At 57.8% G+C, this 18,418-nt stretch overlaps 1 protein-coding gene across 2 annotated transcripts in view; it reads left to right on the plus strand.

Annotated features, from left to right (window-relative positions):
- Positions 1-18,418, plus strand: part of INPP5A (inositol polyphosphate-5-phosphatase A) — a 154,156-nt gene that overhangs the window by 62,338 nt on the left and 73,400 nt on the right. For both annotated transcript variants that reach the window (XM_066239550.1, XM_066239551.1), the window contains exon 4: positions 1,567-1,654. In XM_066239550.1, the coding sequence (XP_066095647.1) occupies positions 1,567-1,654 (88 nt within the window). The remainder of the gene's footprint in view (positions 1-1,566; positions 1,655-18,418) is intronic.

Genomic DNA, 18,418 nt, shown 5'->3' on the forward strand with positions numbered 1-18,418 from the left:
CACGATGTGTTTGTGAACAGTACACTGCCTCTCTGTGTCTGCTGGGCCTCACGCCGTCACCCTGTGCGGCCCCGCAGGCTGAGAGCTGAGCCTCTTCCCTGCGTCTCCTTTGTGACGCCCCCTGGGGCCTGGCCTGGCGCCGGGTCGCAGCATCTCGATCATGTCTCACTTCAGGATGGTTTTCTCGGAGTGTTTCTGGCTGGGATTCTTGGGACCTTTTCAGGCTGCAGGTTTATCATTTTAATCAAACTTGGGGAAGGTGTGTCCACTGTTTCTTTTTTTTTTTTTTTTTCATTTTTCTGAAGCTGGAAACGGAGAGACAGTCAGACAGACTCCCGCATGCGCCCGACCGGGATCCACCCGGCACGCCCACCAGGGGCGACGCTCTGCCCACCAGGGGGCGATGCTCTGCCCATCCTGGGCGTCGCCATGTTGCGACCAGAGCCACTCTAGCGCCTGGGGCAGAGGCCACAGAGCCATCCCCAGCGCCCGGGCCATCTTTGCTCCAATGGAGCCTCGGCTGCGGGAGGGGAAGAGAGAGACAGAGAGGAAAGCGCGGCGGAGGGGTGGAGAAGCAAATGGGCGCTTCTCCTGTGTGCCCTGGCCGGGAATCGAACCCGGGTCCTCCGCACGCTAGGCCGATGCTCTACCGCTGAGCCACCGGCCAGGGCTCCACTGTTTCTTAAATAGTGTTTTCTTGTCCTGCCCTTCCCTGCCCTCAGACTCCGACTCCCGGGCTTAGCCGGTCCCTCGCGCCCCTCCTCCTGGGTGGGCGGGCTCCCTGTGTGGGTGGTCTCGGGCGCTGTGCTCTCAGTGAGTGTCACTCAGGTGTCCTCTGCATCTCCTCCTCTGCGAGTGCCACTCAGGTGCCTCCAGCAGAATCATTTCTGACATTCTGTTTTTCTAGAACTGTTTTTGTTGTTCTCATCTCTGTCTTTCCTCTTGTTAATGTTTTCCTTTAAATCTTTGGTTGTATTTGTAACAGCTGTCTCAGGTTGTCTCAGTTATTCTATCATTTTGTCTGTCTGTTTCTGTTGACAGCGTGTTTGTGGACCGAGGTCGTGTTCTGTTGTTCAGCTGTGCTGATTTCCGAGATGACGCAGACACGAGTGGTCCAAGCGCCCAGGTTGGAGGCTGTTTTCCTCCTGTGGGGACTCTGGGTTTGCTCTCGTAGCTCTGTGAATTGGGCCCACTCCCTCCCCAACCCATGTGCTGGCTGTCATGTGACATCTGTGTCCCTGCACCACTGTCATGGGGCTGGGGCCACAGCAGTGAGCGGGGCAGGCTCCTGCTTCCTGTCCCTGTTCTGGTGCATCTGCGGACCTCTTGGGCACACGGTGGCTCCTGTGTCAGCCTCATTTGCAGAGATGGCAGGGAGGTCCTCTGCCATAGGCTCTCTGGGTTGTAGTTCCTACAACCCCTTCCCCTTCCTCCCCCTACCCTGTCTGGTGGTGTTTCCAGGGTGACGTCACATGTGGTACCCAAACCACCATCCTGGGTCTCACCAGCACCTGTGAACAGTGAGGCATCTATGTGACTTTTGACTAAAAACTCTTTTTCTTCCAGAGAGCTGCTGTCCAGCGACGCGATGAAGGAGTACAACCGGGCTCGCGTCTACCTGGATGAGAACTACAGGTCCCAGGAACACTTCACGGTGAGTGCTGCCCCCGCGAGTGGCTGCCGAGCTGCCCTGCTCCTCGTCCTTCTGTCTGTCCATCAGTGGGAGAGCGGGCAGCCTGCATTGCCACAGGGCATGCCTCCGTGCTGCAGTGAAGTGTTAAGTGGCTCCCTCGGGGTGGCTGCTGTTGGCATAGGTGAGGCCCGTGTGGTGTCTGGGAGGTGGACAGCCAAGGATGGGCCAGGGCCCCAGTGTGCAGGAAGCGAGAGTGGCCAGGGCACCAGTGCTCATGGGGGAGGGCTAAACGCACACTGGGGTCAGCTCTGCCCGCAGTCTGTGCCGTGGGCTTGCTCCATGCTCAGCTGGCCCTCTGTGCTTTAGACGACCTCCAGGAGGCAGGCCCCCTCCACACAGCTGGGTCTTCCAGAGGGGCTGGCCACAGGGTGGACAGAGCCTTCCATGGAGCCAGGAGTCCCACCCTCCTCCCTGAGAGCCGTGGGTCTGGGAGGACAGTGGGCACCTGGAAGGCAGCCCAGTAAGGTACAGCAGCCCCGGGATGGGCAGGTGAGGATGGGAGGGCCTTGGAGGAGCAGGTGTTACAGGTTTGGAGCACCTGGTGGCTGGTCTGGAGGAAGGATACCCACCTCCCTGACTTTAGAGGAGTCTCAAAGCTGCTGTGTGAGCCCAGTGTCCCTGCTTTCTGTTCCCGTGGTGTCCTTCCCCTCCCCTCTGTCACATCACGCTGCCACACGTGCCAGTGCCTGTGTGATCGCTTTTCCTTGCGAGGCAGCGTCACACACGGTGGTCTTGTTCCTCAGTGCGTCCCCGCCCAGGAGCCTGATGGACAACGGGCCCCGTGGGGGGTGAGGAGAGCAGCCTGTGCAGGGAGCAGCCGTGCTCCACGTCCCTGGGACTGAGACGTTGAGGTCATCCTTTGGGTTTGAGAGGCATCTGTTGGTTGTCAGTCTTTAAATTTAGGACAGCAAGTGCCAGTTATGTCATGTCTCCTGTCATTTTGACCGTCGCCATCTGCAGTCACATCGCCTCCTTTAGCTGTGTCTACAGTGTCCTGTGTCCCTGCTATCTCCGTGACAACTCCTCCAAAGACCTTCCTCCGTGCAGTCTCCACCATACCTTCTCAGACACCCCAAGGCCACAGGTCCACCGCACTCAGTTCTCACCCCCACTTACCCATGGGGGTTCACCCATGGGAGTTCTCATCCACCGAGGACAGCACACAGGCCTGTCCTCTCTCCTCTCCCTGTCACCTCCTCCCCCCGGCTGCTTCCTTTAAGCAAACCCTCCTCCCTGGACGTACTTTCCTCTGCTGGGACCCACCTTGCAGAAGAAAGGTGGCGGACCTGGGAGAGGCAGTGGAGAAACTATTCAAGATGAAAGTGCACGGAAGAGGAGAGAGTCCAGTGAATAGAGCCCTGCTGCCCTGTGACACACGCGTCATGGTCTGACACGGGTGCTGGAGTCCCAGAGGAGAGGGACGAGGAAATGCACAAATACTTGAAGTAATGATGCATGGAAATTTCCAAACTGCTCAAGCGTGTGGGCCACAGACCCACGTGTAGCGAGCTGCCAGTAGGACGGACTTGACACCAGGGCGTGTCTGGTCAGACCGCTGCAGACGGTCAGGCTCTGCCCACATCTCGGCTCTGCCATTCTGGTCACCACGTCCCACAGCAGCCACCCCTCTTCGTCCTCCTGGAAACAGCCATTGGGTCTTCACAGCCTCCTTTAAATAGAAGACGTGATGCTTCGAAATAAAAGACTGAAGAAAACATACCGTGCAAACACAGGTAAAAAGGAAGCAGGCGTGGCCGTGTTAATGCTGAAGCCAATTTCAGAGCAGGGACATCACAAGGACATAGCATTTGTAAGGGTTAGGGGGCCAGTCCCTCAGGAAGACGGCGCGGCCAAGTGCGTAAGCTCCCAGCATGAGACTCTCACACCAAGAGTCTCATGGCTGCCTAGGAGCCAAGAGGCCAAAGGGACCTTGGCTGGCAGCTGACACACCTCTCGTCAGTCATCACCTACGTGGACGGACAGTCACGGTGACAGCGTGACCTCGTGGGTGTGCGGGCCCCGACTAGAGGAGCAGCATGCGTGGCTGCAGAAGAGGCACGTTGCTCAGCGAGGGCAGGACAGCGGGCACAGGCGGGGGTGGGGTGTCAGCTCGCCATTCCTCAGAACCATCTCGCCCAGGGAAGCCGGAGTTCCGCGGAGGCCTTCCCAGAAAGGCTTGCTGCGCGGCTTCCCCGAGGTCGGTGTGAGAGGGAGTGTCCCAGCCTCACGTCCAGGCTTCTGTCCTGACAGCCTGAGCCCGCACGGGACAGGCCTCTGGGTCGTGTGAACCATTCGCCACACACGTTGAGATCTGGGCTGTAAATGACAGCACATCAGAGAGACTGAAATCTTCCAAAAGGCGTTTCTGACCACAAAGGAATTAAATTAGAAGTGAACAAAAATTATATCTGGAAAATTCCCAGGTATTTGTTAATAGTTTGTAAATAACCCGAGTCAAAGAGAAAGTCACAAAGGAAATGAAAAAAATAAATCCAATTACATAAACTGAAAAGCTTCAAAAATCTATGAGATGCGCTTAAGGGAGAAATCTTGAGCGTGAAGTGCTTCCATTGGAAAACGTCTTCCTCGTGGATGTTTTCCGTTGCTGTTTCCCATGGCTGTTCAGAATTCGTGCCGTGCTGGCTCTCCATGTCAGCTCTGCATCTACAGCACTCATGCCAACATGGTGATGTCATTTCTCTTCCAGCCAGAATGTCTGCCTGGCTGAGGAGGGAGGCGGGGTTGCTGAGAAACCAGGGCCCCTGGTCTGGCTTGCTCACCCCTTGAGCTTTACCTCAAACTGTCATGTCATCATTTGCAGAGGAAACAAAATTTGAGTCATGAGCATCACATGACTCAGCAAGTTCACAGAAGAGATGTCTGTCCCTGCTGACAGCTGTGTGTCAGGGTGGCCCTCAAGAATTAGTAGCAAAAATCGGGAGTAAGTTACACCCAGAAGTCGAAGTTTTCACATGGTGGGACAGTCGTCTGAAGGAGCAGTCTGCCACATGACAACCCCGGGTGATGCAGGGCTCAGTGAGGCCCCTCACGGCTCCCAGGAAGAGACGGCTGCAACAGGCTGTGGCCCGCCATACCTCGCCACCCGGGCAGTGCACTGAAGTACTTAGCGATGACATTACGTCTGGTCTGTTCTTCACACACAGGTCTCACACCTGGAACAGCTGACACCAGGGTGACCCAGCACCTGGGGCGTCTCTCCGACACAGCTGCAGTGTTTTCCTTGGAGGGACAGCAGTGGCACCTTGGCCAGGGATGTGGCTGTCTGTGGCTGGAGCCTGAGATGGCACAGTATGAGGACCTCTGTGGGCAGACTGAGCCAGCACAATTGGCAGAGGGAGCCACTCAACATGTTCACGCCTGAGTTTCCTGAGGCTGTGTCCTGGTGTCCACAGGATGAGACAGCATCTGGGAGACGAGGAAGAAGGCTTGACCCACCCTCCAGGGATGTGGGGTGTTGCCTGCTCCCCTCTAGTCTAGCAGTGCCTGTGGCCTGGCTTTCCTGTTCAGGGTCACTGTTCAGTTGGATAGCTTGACAGCTGTGTTTGGAGGGTGAGAAATGGCTGGCCATGTTGCAGACTCTGTCTGGAGCCCACCTCGAGGTTGGCCCTGGAGAGGGGTGCCTTGTCATCCTATCTCGTGACCAGCAGGGTCATGGTTTACAATGACATGTGGTGGACCCCAGGCCTGCCTGGAATACTGTCCCCTTGATGCCTGCCCATTGCCCCTCAGTGTGTCATGCATGGACCATCTCTGCTAGGGCCTCTGGACATCTTGCTGGAGGGGACCCTGCTCCTGGGGGTCTGGGGCAAGGCTGAGCAGCACTGGCCAGCCAAGAAGCCTCCCTCCCGCTCAGCATGATGGCCTTGGGCTGTCAGAGGGAGGAAAATTTAACTTTTACAAGATTAATGGTATTGGAGCAATATTTTTATCTGAGTGTGGTTCAAATAATAGGTCATTAATTGAAAAAGGAAATTGAAATGAATTTATCTTGTACATAAATGCTGTCAGAGGTATTAATAGGGATCAGAAGACAATGGCCTGTTCCCAGAAAGACGCTGGACCTGACGCTGCGCCTGATGCGTGAGCGTGAGCGTGACCGTGGGGGTGTGCAGTGCGCGGGAACATGGGGTGGGGGTGGGTGGGAGGGTGATTTGGGCCTGGGGGGCTGCAGACTGGGGGCTTTGGGCTGGTGTGGGTCAGCGGCCTGGATGGAATATGGCTTTGAGGGAATCAGGCCTGGAGGGGCTCTGACCTGGGGCCCTTGGGGCTGGAGGAGCTCTGTGGCTGCAGGCACCTCGGCCTGGGGGCCTGGAGGCCTGGAGGGACCGCAGCAGAGGCAGGAGGCGGCAGGTGTCCACCTTCACCAGCAGATGGCACCCAAAGCCGCGTTTTGTATCTGGATCTTGTAGTACAGGAGGTTCTCAGGAGGCAATTTTTAGGTTTAAAAAGGATTACGTTAAATTTTGTTTGCTCGTAAGAACCATCCTGAGTGGCCATTTACTGAAGCAGAAGGCTTGTCTGGTGTACTCAGGGCTGAGAAGACAGCCGGCCCCCAATGGCCGTGTCCTGGGCTCTGTCCCTCCCCTAGGCCTGGGCTGCTCATGCTGGCGGTCATTGCCTGGCTGAACTTCCCTTGGACCCTTGAGAGCTGGAGTCTGTTCCTTCAGAGAACTGGCCTGTCTGACAGGCTGTGGCCCTGTCCTGTTCATGGGGACTTGTTTAAATGTCCATCATGGTGGACTGAGAACCCTGTTCTATGCCGCTGACACAGCCACATGTGAGTTGGAGGGCATGGCCAGGAACACTGTGTCCAGGGCCCCGAGCGCCCCAGGCTCTTTCCTCTTGGACGTGCTGTGTCAATGCTGACCTCTCCTTCCTGAGCTCAGACCCCCAGGTCAGCTCGGAGTCTTGTAGTCACGCCAGCACGTCCTGGGTGCTTAGTGACCGTGTCTGAGTCCTCAGTGTGGGTTGGAGGTGAATGCCCAGCCCTCCCTGCAAAGGGCCAGGGGCCATGATGCAGCAGTACCAGCTCCATGGAGAACGGCAGCCTGGAGACAGGACTCAAGGCTGTGGGCGTGATGCTGTTAAGATCATGGATTGAGTGAGCACCTCAGGGTGCAGGCTGCAGGGGTCCAAATCTGAGCCCCACATTTGGAGATTGGAAAGACGAGGTGGTGCATCAGGAAAGGTGAGAGAAAGCAGGGGCAAGGGTGCTGGAAACCGTGAGGCATGAAGAAAGACCCCCCAGGGCAGAGGGCTGCTCACCCATGCCCCCCCCCGGGGGGGGGGGCTGCTGGGAGTTCCTGGGGCTAGAGAAGAGGGAGCAGCACCCAGCTGAGGGGGCCTTGTGCTAGGAGTTATGCCGGCCCAGGTGAGCACAACGCAGGTCCCCTCCCAGCTTCCCCTGCGGGGAGACTGCCGCGTCAGTGCCCACACGCTGGCAGATCCACATGTTGACTTCCCATTGATGTTCTTGTATTTGCCCAAAAGAATTGCGATGCTCCGGTTGTAATCACCAGCAAGTTCAAGGTTCTGGGTCTATTCCATGTAAATAAACATTAGGTGGCAAATGTTTACAGGGCTGTGAATGCACTGTAGCTGGACTGCGGATGTGAATGCACTGTAGCGGGACCGCGGATGTAATGCGCTGTGGGGATGTGAACGCGCTGTAGCGGGACCACGATGTAACATGCTGTGGGGATGTGAACGCACTGTAGTGGGACTGCGGATGTGAACGTGCTGTAGCGGGACCGCGGATGTGAACGCGCTCTAGCGGGACCGCCGATGTAATGCGCTGTGGGGATGTGAACGCACTGTAGCGGGACTGCGGCTGTGAACGCGCTGTAGCAGGACTGCGGCTGTGAACAGGCTGTAGCGGGACTGCGGCTGTGAACAGGCTGTAGTGGGACTGCGGCTGTGAACAGGCTGTAGCGGGACTGCGGCTGTGAACGCGCTGTAGCGGGACCGCGGATGTGAACGCGCTGTAGCGGGACCGTGGCTGTGAACGCGCTGTAGCGGGACCGTGGCTGTGAACGCGCTGTAGCGGGACCACGGATGTGAACGCGCTGTAGGGGGACCGGGAATGTGGAGCATCAGAGCCTCAGCAGTGCCCCCTCTGCCCCTGGGGACCCCAGAGGCCCTGTGTCCTTCCTGGGCACCACATGGTGGGGTGTCCAATGACAGGAGCTCATGCACTGGGGACAAGACTGGTTGTTGGAGACACTACCAAGGTGGGAGATGATCATCAGTGGCCACCGAGCAGAGGTGTCGCTGTTGCTCATTCGTACCCTCTTGTGGACGGTGGGCTGCCACCCGCCACACCTTCTGTCTTCCGACCCCTGCTTCTTCCCTCCCCACCCTGCTTTCCATCCCTCACCACCTCGGCCCTGTTTCTGAAGGACGCACATGTTTGTGTCGTCCAGCCCCAAAGTGAGGACAGTCGCCAGTCCTGTTAATCGTGGGATTAGTGACCAAGTCCATGTGGAAGTGTGTTGACAGTTGGGCCTGTGACATGACTCTGGACTGTCAGAGAAATGATTAACACAAAGACACTTGAGAGAGACCTTCTCAGTTATAAGGAGAGGCCCCAAAGGGGGTGGGACTTTGCCTAGACAGTGCTAGCCTCCCAGGCCCAGCAGCTCACAGCCTTCTGTCCCCTGTGGGTGCTGGTCCCAGAGCGCAGGAGGGTTGTGGGACTCCTTCCAGAGGTATTCAGGGCTGGCCACATGGCCTGGCCACGCACGTTGGGCAGAGCTCAGGGAGGAGGCTCCCGGGGAGACACTGGCCTCTGTGTGGACCCAGGGACTGGGGGACTGCCTGGGGGACAGCAGGTGTCCACAGAGGCCCCAGCACCCAAAGCTCTCCCACAACACCTGCCTCCTGCCATCCGCCAGTCATCGGCCTCTTGGAAAATGCTTTCTACCCACACTTCCTGGGCTCGCCTCCTGGTGGACGGCCTCCTGAGAGGCCTAGGTGCCTCTGTCGTTGTGGGTGCTGCTCGCTACCTGCCAGCGCCCACAGGCCTTGACACTGAGGAAGTGCCGCGCTTCTTCCCAGGCCCCCGGTGTCTATTGATCAGAGGCCCACTTGCACGGCAGTCACGTGTCTAATTTCACAGGCGCCTGGGGGAGCATAGAAAGCCATCACTTACTGCCCGGAAAGCCTGACCGTCGATGGGGACGGTCCTATCCTGCGGCTTTAGAGACGGTGACATGAGGGAGAAGTTGCAGACTTGTGTTCACATAATATCCTCATCTTGTTTCGCTGTGAAGCCTCCAGCATGAGGGGTCCCCGCTCTGCCCAGCGGTCATTTCTCTGACCTGTGAGGCCAGTGAAAGGGGAGTGGGTCGTGCTTGTAGGTGAATTTGCAGGGCTTCTGGGGGTGTTGCAAGCCCCATGGAAACACAGCCGGGGGCTACCCACCTGCCCCTCACCTGGGGATCTGCAGGGAGGAGGAGGAGTCTCCTGGCAAGATGTGCAGGCCACGTGGGGACCCTGACATGCTGTGTCATCGTTCTGACGGGCTGTGGGCTGATGCAGGTCTCCCGAGGGAGCCCTTTTACTCGGGGACAGCTGGTTCCTCGGACTGTGCTGAGCGTGCCATGTGGCGGCTTCTCCCTGAGCAGGTGACTCAGTGGTAGACATACAAGCCCTTTCTCTGAGGCTAAGCTAAAAGCCACGGAACCCAGCCAGGAGCCCACACTGGTCTGCATGCTGCAGGGCAGCGGGCTGCTGGGGACAGGACCCCACGCTCAATGGCTGGTGGAAAGAGTGAGGGTAGGCACTCGTCTCAGGGCAGGTGGCACAGACGGCCCCCTGTGTGGCACGGACACGGCTGCCCATGGCTGTGACCTCGTGGCTGCTGAGCCATCTGCTGTAGGATGGGCCTGTTTGGCTGATGCCTTCATGAGTCCTCGCCCACTTGGCGCCAACCTCAGAGGTGTCTGCAGCAGCTGGAGCGCGCCCTGCGTTGTGAGAGTGATGCGGCAGCCCTGTGGGCAGCGAGCACAGACAGGATGGGCTGGCAGAGGCTGTCCTTGCTGCCAGCGCCCACAGTGTGAGGAGGAAGCCTCTTGTGGAGCAGAGCTGTGCTAAGGGTGGGAGCGCTGTTGGGCGAGCCAGCAGGGCCCTCAGCTCTTGGAGCCTCTGTGTGCGTCCAGGCAGCGGGGCAGTGGAGTGACTGGACACCAGGCATCCTTGGTGACCACAGGGCTACCTTAACACATGGCAGCTCAGACCTCCCTCAAAGCTCTAGAAGTGGGGTTCTGTCTAGGCAGTGGGGCCCCAAGCTGGAGATATGTCAGGTCCTTCAGCGCCTGGAGTGCAGCATGGGCAGGGGTACCAGGAAGGCTGTGGCTGAGAGGCCCCCAGCACCCCGGGGGTCTGAGGCTGGTCCTCTACCTTCCAGCTGTCCAGCCATCACCTTTGTCTCCTCAGTAATTTGGTCCCTGGAAAGAGGCACATGTGTGGGTTCATTATCTATGAGGTGAGAAGAGCAGCCAAACCAGAAACTGCAGACAGGAACTTGAGGGACATCGAGACCCCTGGGAGTACGGCCTGACTCATCTGGGGTGAAGTGGAAACAGGGAGACGAAGGCATGTTTCCTGACTCCCGGAGGACCCTGACAGGCTCCCCTGGGGGACACTGTGGGCTCCCCTGCAGCCACCCCTCCCTGGCCCAGAGCTTCGCTTTGCAAACCCACCCTGTCCTTAGGGTCCGTTCCCAGGAAATTGGGATTGCAGTCCCCCACTGTGGTCAGACCTCCCGGGTGCAACCCTGGCCCCCAGGAGCATGGGTACACACCTGAAGGGTCTGTCCTCACCCTGGAGGGGCCACGCATCTACTCCTCCCACTCCGTGTCCATGCTGGTGGCTCCCGGGCTCTCTCCCACCCGTTTGCCTCTTGCGTTGCCATGAGGCGGATCCCATACTCGCCTCGCAGTCCGCTTTTCCAGGAGGGCGGACCTCCCACTGAGAGCAGTGTAGCACAGGGGGGGGCTGCCGGGGTTCTGTGCCCCGTCCCGTGTTGGGGTGGAAGCTGTGCTCCTTCCGAGGAGAAGCCCCCTGCCTCTCCTGCCCCTCCCCTCCCCCCATTGTCCCTTCCCTGTCTCTGCTGCCCTGAATCAGATTTTAGGGGAATATATGGAAAATTAATGGAGTTACTGATGTTCTTTGATCTGAGGAGGGGAGGAAGGCAACTGTGTTTCTGATGTGGGAGCTCATCTGCTTTGGGAGACCCCCCCACCCGCTCCCAGCTGTGCTGACCGACCCAGACAGCCTGATGAAGTGGGAGAAGCGAGATTGGTTTTCCGAGGGCACTGGGCCCTGCGCGCAGCTAAATCACGCCGTCTGCCCTGCTGGCGGGGCAGCCGCGCCCCCTCAGCGGCACCTGCAGCCCCACGGGACGCAGTGATGTGCGGCCGGGCAGCGGCGGGCTGCAGTGAAGGTGAAGCTGTCATATCGATCTTTTTAGCACTAAAATATGAGCCACTTTGCTCCGCTCCCCGCTGCTGTGATGTGAAAAATAATAACTCGGGTCCAAATTAAAAATATTGATCTCGGCAAGGTGGTGAAAGTAAATAAACACCGCCCGAAGTTTCCGCCGCCGAGGGGGGTCAGCAATAAATGTGCCGCACGCCACGCGCGGGGTTCTCGATCTGTTTTCTCTTTGCATTGATTTTTCATTATTTACTTCCTAAAAGTGTTGGAATCCGGTCCTCTGCTGTTAGACCCCAGTGTTGGGGCAGACTGTTTCTTTGGGGCTCACAAGGTGCTCCTAATCCACTCGCTCATTGATTGATTGATTTCCAACTCAATAAGCTCACAGCCCCTGCCTTATTTAGAGCCCCTGTCATAATTTTTTATACATTTAGGCCTGACTTTTTTATTTCCCGCTAACAGATGAGCTGACGTGTGGCCGTCAAACAGGGAGGACGGTTGCCACAAGGTTAATTGTATCCACTGCCTGCATTCCGCACCGATGTCGCGTGTGTCCATGCACAGGCTGGGCGGCCGAGCACAGATCTCCCAGGTCCCTGAACCTCTCTACCATCTGGGCTGTGACCCTGCGGGTCTGCAAGCTGCCCTGGCCGGGCCCCAGGGGTGTGGGCATGAGGAGTCACTGAACCACCAGCTTCTGGGGGCTTGTCCTCAGGAGGCCCCCAGAAGCTTAGGTGAGCCCCCACTGCTGCACAGGGACAGCTTGAGAAGGACAGAGGAAATAGTGTGGTGGCCACATCTTGTGGTTGTTTGTGGGCAGTGAAACTTGATGGGGGGACTTAGGACTTAAAACACATCCACCCTGCTGCCCCTGAGAGTCAGGGTTCCTAATGACCATTTCCTGGTCACTGATGCCCAGATTGGGAAACAACTAGGAACAGGGCTCCCTGGGCTCAACCCCAGGGCCAGGAGGAAGCAGGGGGCCTGTGCCCAGGTCTCCAAGGGGACGTCAGCTGTCCACTCTGTGCCTATTGTTCTCCACATTGGAGAGCTCACCAGGTGCTTGCTGGTGGCGTGCCCACGAGCCATGATGCTGTCAGTGCATCTGTCCCTCTGTGGGTACGAAAAGCGATATGAAGGCAGGCATGCAGTGCTCCATGCTCTGGCCATGGGCACGCTGCTTCCCAAAAGGCCTCTTAGGGATCTTCGTGCACCCGTGGTCCTGGTACCCCTACTGGATGAGGGCAGAGGCTGGGCCAGGGCAGGCTTCTCCATAGTCCCTCAGACTTGAAACCGAGGCAGTGAGGCTGCTTCAGGGCCTCGCACGAGAGCCTGGGGTTCTGACCCAGCAGGTGGGACAGGGTGGGAAGGTAAGCAGGCATCTCTGAGAATGGCTGGTGTCCAGGCTGGAGGGATGCTGGCTGGGGCACGGGAGAACCGTCACTGGTTCCTGGACAGAGGCCAGAGTCCCTGGGGTTCAGCTGGCCTGTCTGGGAGGGAGAGTCTGCAGGAAGTAACTGCTCCTTTCTGTTGTTCGGGAGCGGGGAGGAGCAGGAGAATGTGAAGTGGGACTGTCACCCCACTCTGGGGTTTGGGTGGGACCCAGGCCCTGCTCTTTTGGGGCCGAGTCAACCATTATCCAGCAGAGAACCCATATCTGATGCTGAAATCCAAGTGTCCAGTCCTGTCAGGCCCTTTTCTGGAGCCTTGGACCTACCTGTGTCCTTTGGGCTCCATTTCCGCCTCGAGAAGAATGTTTCAGACAAGATATACCTCTGGGAAGGGTGGCACACCCTTCAGACACATGGAAGGCTTGCAGACTCACCGCACAGATGTTCTAGAATGTTGCTGGGTTTCCTCAGCAAGGATGAGAGGGCAGGCGGGAGAGCCACTGAGAATGGCTCCCCTGGCATGCTGGGCCCACGGTCCCGGGGGTGCAGTGAGACCACAGTGTTGTCTTGTTTCCCCAGAGCGGGGCTTGGTCCCTTCTGGGGCTGGGCGAGAGCAACGCTGTTCCTTTGCTGCAGGAACCAGACAACTCTGACATAGAGAGAGCATTGCCCAGCCCTCTGCCGGCCATGGCCCAGGGCTGCTGACGCTGCTCTGGCCAGACGGTGCTGGGGAGGCACTGTGGGCCATCACATCACACACTTGAGGATGGACAACTAAGTAAAGAGTGTCCTTAGAAGGATTCAGAACTGGAAATGCCAGAGCTGTCGTTTTCCCCCAAACTGATGTGAAGATTCAGCGCAATGTCAATCAAAACCTGAGCAGACTCTGTAGAAACTGACCAGCTTCTTCCGAGGGACCTGGATCAGCCTCAATAACCTTAAACATGAATGGAGATGGAGGACATCACCCTCCCTGGCTGAGATGTATTGCAAATCCACACTAATATGGCAACGTAGCATTGGTGACGACCAGATGACAGGCCATGGGCCCAAGTGGGGAGTCTGGAGACAGGTCCCCTGTTGGTTTTTGACAAAGGCTTCAGCAGCTCAGTGCAGAGAGGAGGGAGTTTTCACAAATGGTGCCGGAACAGCTCACTGACCATGAGCCGAGAGAGAGAGCCTCACCCTGAAATCAGAGCAAAAACTGAACTCGAAACGTCGAGCAGAACGAAAACTAAAACTTCTATAAGAACAATTGGAGAAAATCTTGGTAACTTTGGCTTTTTCTGATAAAAGAAAAAGACTTATCACACTTCATTAAAATGAAAGACATTTATTCTTCAAAAGAAACAAAAATAAGCAGTTTACACACAGCCATGGAGAAGACCTTTGCAAATACACAGACGATGGACTCTCTCGAGCCCTGTGTGCGGAGACCTGGCAGCCCAGCACCCAGATGGACAGCCTTCCTTGAGTCTGAGCTCTGAGCAGATGCGCCCAGAGGAGTGTCTCCTTAGCCCACGGAGACACTCGGCACGTCAGTCCCAGAGCCAAGCGTGTGGAGACCGCCCATTCCCACTAGTGGCTGACATTGAGACTGACCACCTCATGTGCTGGTGAGGGTGTGGAGACCAGACCCCTAGATGAGGCTGTAGAGGAAGAGTCAGATTACAGCCACTTGGCGGCTTATCTTAAAAGCTGAAAACACTCCAATCGTGTGGGCTTGCGCTCCTCACTGGGTGTCTGCCAACCAGATGGGCGAGGCCATGTCCACGCAGGGCTGGGACACAAGCATTCAGTAACCCCAGCTGCCCCCGGCAGGTGAGTAGTGAGCAAGTGCCGAACCGCTCGACGAGAACAAGAGCCGTTCGGGTGGCAGGGGGACACCATGGAAGCACTTGTGCCGAGAGAGAGCTGGCAGAGGGGTGCGTTCAGTGTGCCTCCCTTGTGTTGAGTGCCTGAAAATACAGGCTGGTCTGAAGGGCAGGAGCAGGTCAGGGGTTTCCTGAGAGAGGGGGAGGGGGCTGGGGACAGGATGCAGGGCTGCCATCAGGGGCGAGGGCTGTGCTCGCTGTGTGCACGCGGCCACGGCCCTTCCGGTGCACATGTCAGACCTCTTCAGGGCACCTTAATTCTGGGCAGTTCTGTGAATGTCAGATGTGCACCAGTGACACTAAAAAGTCTAGTCATCTGGTTAGTGGCCGATAAGCAGTCAAAATTTAAATGATTTAATTGAAAAGGGAAATGCTTCCGTTATAATCCGACTCTGTGGGAAAGCAATATATAACAAGTTAGTTTTATTTGTCTTATGATCAAGGCAACTTAACATTCCACAAGAAATGATAGCAGAGTGGGAATGATTTTCGATTTCATATACACACTCCGGATATTTCAATATAAAACTGAAAAGACATTCTTCAGGTTAAATAAAGCTTTATTGATTTTGGGGTGTGACATCATTCCAGCTCAATAAACATGACTTTGGTTAACATTTGCCAGTGCTTTGTCTGTACTGTGGGCAGGTGGGTGCTGTGCTCAGGTTTAGAGTTGACCGGTTGACTTGCAAATGAGTCTTTGCCTATAATGAGGCACTTCCTGTGATGAGGAGTCACTGCACTTGTCCATCCACCGCGTCTATTGTGAAGAGTTAAGAAGAGCAGCTCTGACGCTGCATGGAGCTTCCTCCTGTGCCCCTCACACCTCATACGTCTTCCTCTTGTTTGGGTCTGCAACATGCCGGCCCAGAGGTGTGTGATGTCCAGCCGGTGTGTCCCGGCCCCCCAGCATGCAGCCTGCGCCACTCAGGCCAAGTTCCTGCGCTCGCGCAGCCATTTTGGTCTGGGTGTGTGGCCTGGCTGGGCCCACCCACCAGCCCGCAGCCTTGCCCCACCATGCAGAGGAGGCACACCCCGGTCCCTGTTTAGGGACCGAGAAGCAGGACATCAGCAGGTGGCCACAGCATCAGGGAACACCCCACATCTGGGATCTGGACTCCTGCCTGGGTGGGCTGCCTGGAGGTGCGGGCGCCCACTTGTGACAGAAGGAAGTCCCGCCTGCCCTGCATGACTCTATCAGCTGTCCCTGCGCCTGTCTTCACGTGCCCACCTGCAGGGGGCTGATCTCTGTGCAGGGACAGTGACCCTGGCAGCAGCCATGGGGCATAAGAAGTGGTCCCCTCCCCCCCACCACAGGCTGGTCACTTGGCCGCCATGGCCTTGCCTGTCCCTAGACGTCGCCCATCGGCACCCACACTCCCCGCGTGGGCTGGGCCCCGGCGAGGCTGTGCGTGAATCATCTTGACACGACACAGGCAGTCCCTGTCCCTCTGCCCGAAGCCCTGCCTACGTCAGCCTCTCTGGTGGCTGCTCGTCTTGTCCTTGCTTTCCTCCAGGCCACGGCCCCCCTGCAGGCCAGGCGGGTGGCAGCCAGCCGTGAGCTGGGGTCCCTGCCCCAGGGTGGGGTGGGGGCTGGGCCTCGGCTCTGGTGACAGCGGGCGGAAGACCCCGGTGGTCAGCTGATCCGTCAGGCCGACACACGTGATGGAGTACCGTGTCACCGCAGCTGGGAAACAAATGTGCCACAGAACGTATTGGTGAACAAACTGAAAAATTGTAAAGCTCTTAAGGACTTTCATGCTTGTTAGCATTTTTTGACAGAAAATCACTGAAGCAGCGAACATAGAAAAACAGCAATGGCTGAGCCACCTCTCAACTGTTGTTCTAGTCGTTTGGCCTCGAGTGACACTTCATTCCTGGCGTTTGGCTCTGCGCTCCTGCTCACTGGGACCCTCGCGTCTGCCTCTGCTCCCGCCCAGGCCGTCTCCCCAGAGAGTGTGTGGCTGCTCCAAGGGAGGCCAGCCAGGACTGACTTCAGGTCCCAAGAACTGTGTGAATGTGGGGGCAGAGTGGGCCTGGGTGGGCTGGGCTGCCACGCACCTGGAACCCACCCACAGGAGGGACCATGTCTCCGGGCGGCGGTCACAGGAGGCCCCTGAGGTGAGGACGGCTGAGCCGTGGCCACTCAGGCCTGTGTGCCATCCCTGTGGTCTGTAGACGTGTCCCAGGGTGCCGTCCCCGAGATCTGTAGACATGTCCCAGGGTGCCATCCCCGAGATCTGTAGACGTGTCCCAGGGTACCGTCCCCGAGGTCTGTAGACGTGTCCCAGGGTGCCATCCCCGAGGTCTGTAGACGTGTCCCAGGGTGCCGTCCCCGAAGTCTGTAGACGTGTCCCAGGGTACCGTCCCCGAGGTCTGTAGACGTGTCCCAGGGTGCCGTCCCCGAGGTCTGTAGACGTGTCCCAGGGTGCCGTCCCCGAGATCTGTAGACGTGTCCCAGGGTACCGTCCCCGAGGTCTGTAGACGTGTCCCAGGGTGCCGTCCCCGAGATCTGTAGACGTGTCCCAGGGTACCGTCCCCGAGGTCTGTAGACGTGTCCCAGGGTGCCGTCCCCGAGGTCTGTAGACGTGTCCCAGGGTGCCGTCCCCGAGGTCTGTAGACGTGTCCCAGGGTGCCATCCCCGAGGTCTGTAGACGTGTCCCAGGGTGCCGTCCCCGAGGTCTGTAGACGTGTCCCAGGGTGCCATCCCTGAGGTCTGTAGACGTGTCCCAGGGTGCCATCCCCGAGGTCTGTAGACATGTCCCAGGGTGCCATCCCCGAGGTCTGTAGACGTGTCCCAGGGTGCCGTCCCCGAAGTCTGTAGACGTGTCCCAGGGTGCCATCCCCGAGGTCTGTAGACGTGTCCCAGGGTGCCGTCCCCGATGTCTGTAGACGTGTCCCAGGGCACTTACGGCGCCTCCCTGGGGCTTTCTGTCATTCATGACTTGTCCTCGGGCAGACGAGGTCCTTGCGAGCCTTCTGTGTGGACTACCTGCGTTTCCTGTCGGGGCTAGGGGCACAGAGCTGGGCTCCTCCTGTAAGACGCCCACAGCCCCTCCCAGGAGAGGAGAGGCCCATGGGGCCTGCCCCCTGTGCCCAGCTGACTGCGCAGAACAGCATGCTGCCCACTCAGACCCTCGAGGTGTGGCCGGCAGGGGCTGTGTCCAGTGGGTTAATCTGCTGCCCATGTGTGAAAACAGACTCGCCAGGTGCACGTAGAGCCGCCCTGCGTGTCCCGCTCTTCAGAGGTTCTGCTTCCTCTCCACGTGACCTGGTGGCGAAGGGGCCTAACTCAGCCAAGTGCGGTCATAGGCTCTGTTTGGATGACCGTTTTCTGGATTTGTGTCCATGAGGCTTGCTACCATCGATGATGCTTCTTCCTGCTCGTCTGTGTTGAGCAGTCGCGTCGGCGTGGAGGAGAGGCAGTGGCCCTGGTCCTGGCTCCCTCTGCCATTGGGCTGCAGGAGGCTGGCGGTGCTCCGTGGCTGGTGCCCGTGACCTTGGCCTCCAGCTGATGCGGGTCGAGGGCGGTGTCAGCGGTGCTGGCCGGGGGTCAGAACCTCCAGGCCGTGCAACTCAGGGCCGGTCCCCCAGACTGTTGCTGCTCAGACAAGAGGGAATGAAACTACATTTACGTTTCAGTTACATGTTTTCAGAAAAGGCTGGCATCACGGTCCCAGGTACTGTCACCTGGGACACATCCTCCCAAACAGCTCACCTCCTGAGGTAACGCTAGCCTTTAGAAATGCCCTCCTGAAGTCAGCTCCTTCCACCTTTGCCCTTGGCTTTGTATCTGTGGCTTCTCAGGACAAGACCTGACTTTTAATTATGACAAAAAAGTAGCATTGAGATTTGGGGTTCCCACATGGGTGATTGTTTTTCTGGTCAACAGGAAGGATGTGTGACATTGTTTCTCTTTGTAGTGATGAACTTCTAATACATCATTAACAGCTCCCTGTCAGCTCCCCGTCCAGGCTCTCACCTGCGAGCGTGGGCGTGGT

Source organism: Saccopteryx bilineata, chromosome 7 (genome assembly GCF_036850765.1).
Source record: "Saccopteryx bilineata isolate mSacBil1 chromosome 7, mSacBil1_pri_phased_curated, whole genome shotgun sequence".
NCBI lineage: Eukaryota > Metazoa > Chordata > Mammalia > Chiroptera > Emballonuridae > Saccopteryx > Saccopteryx bilineata.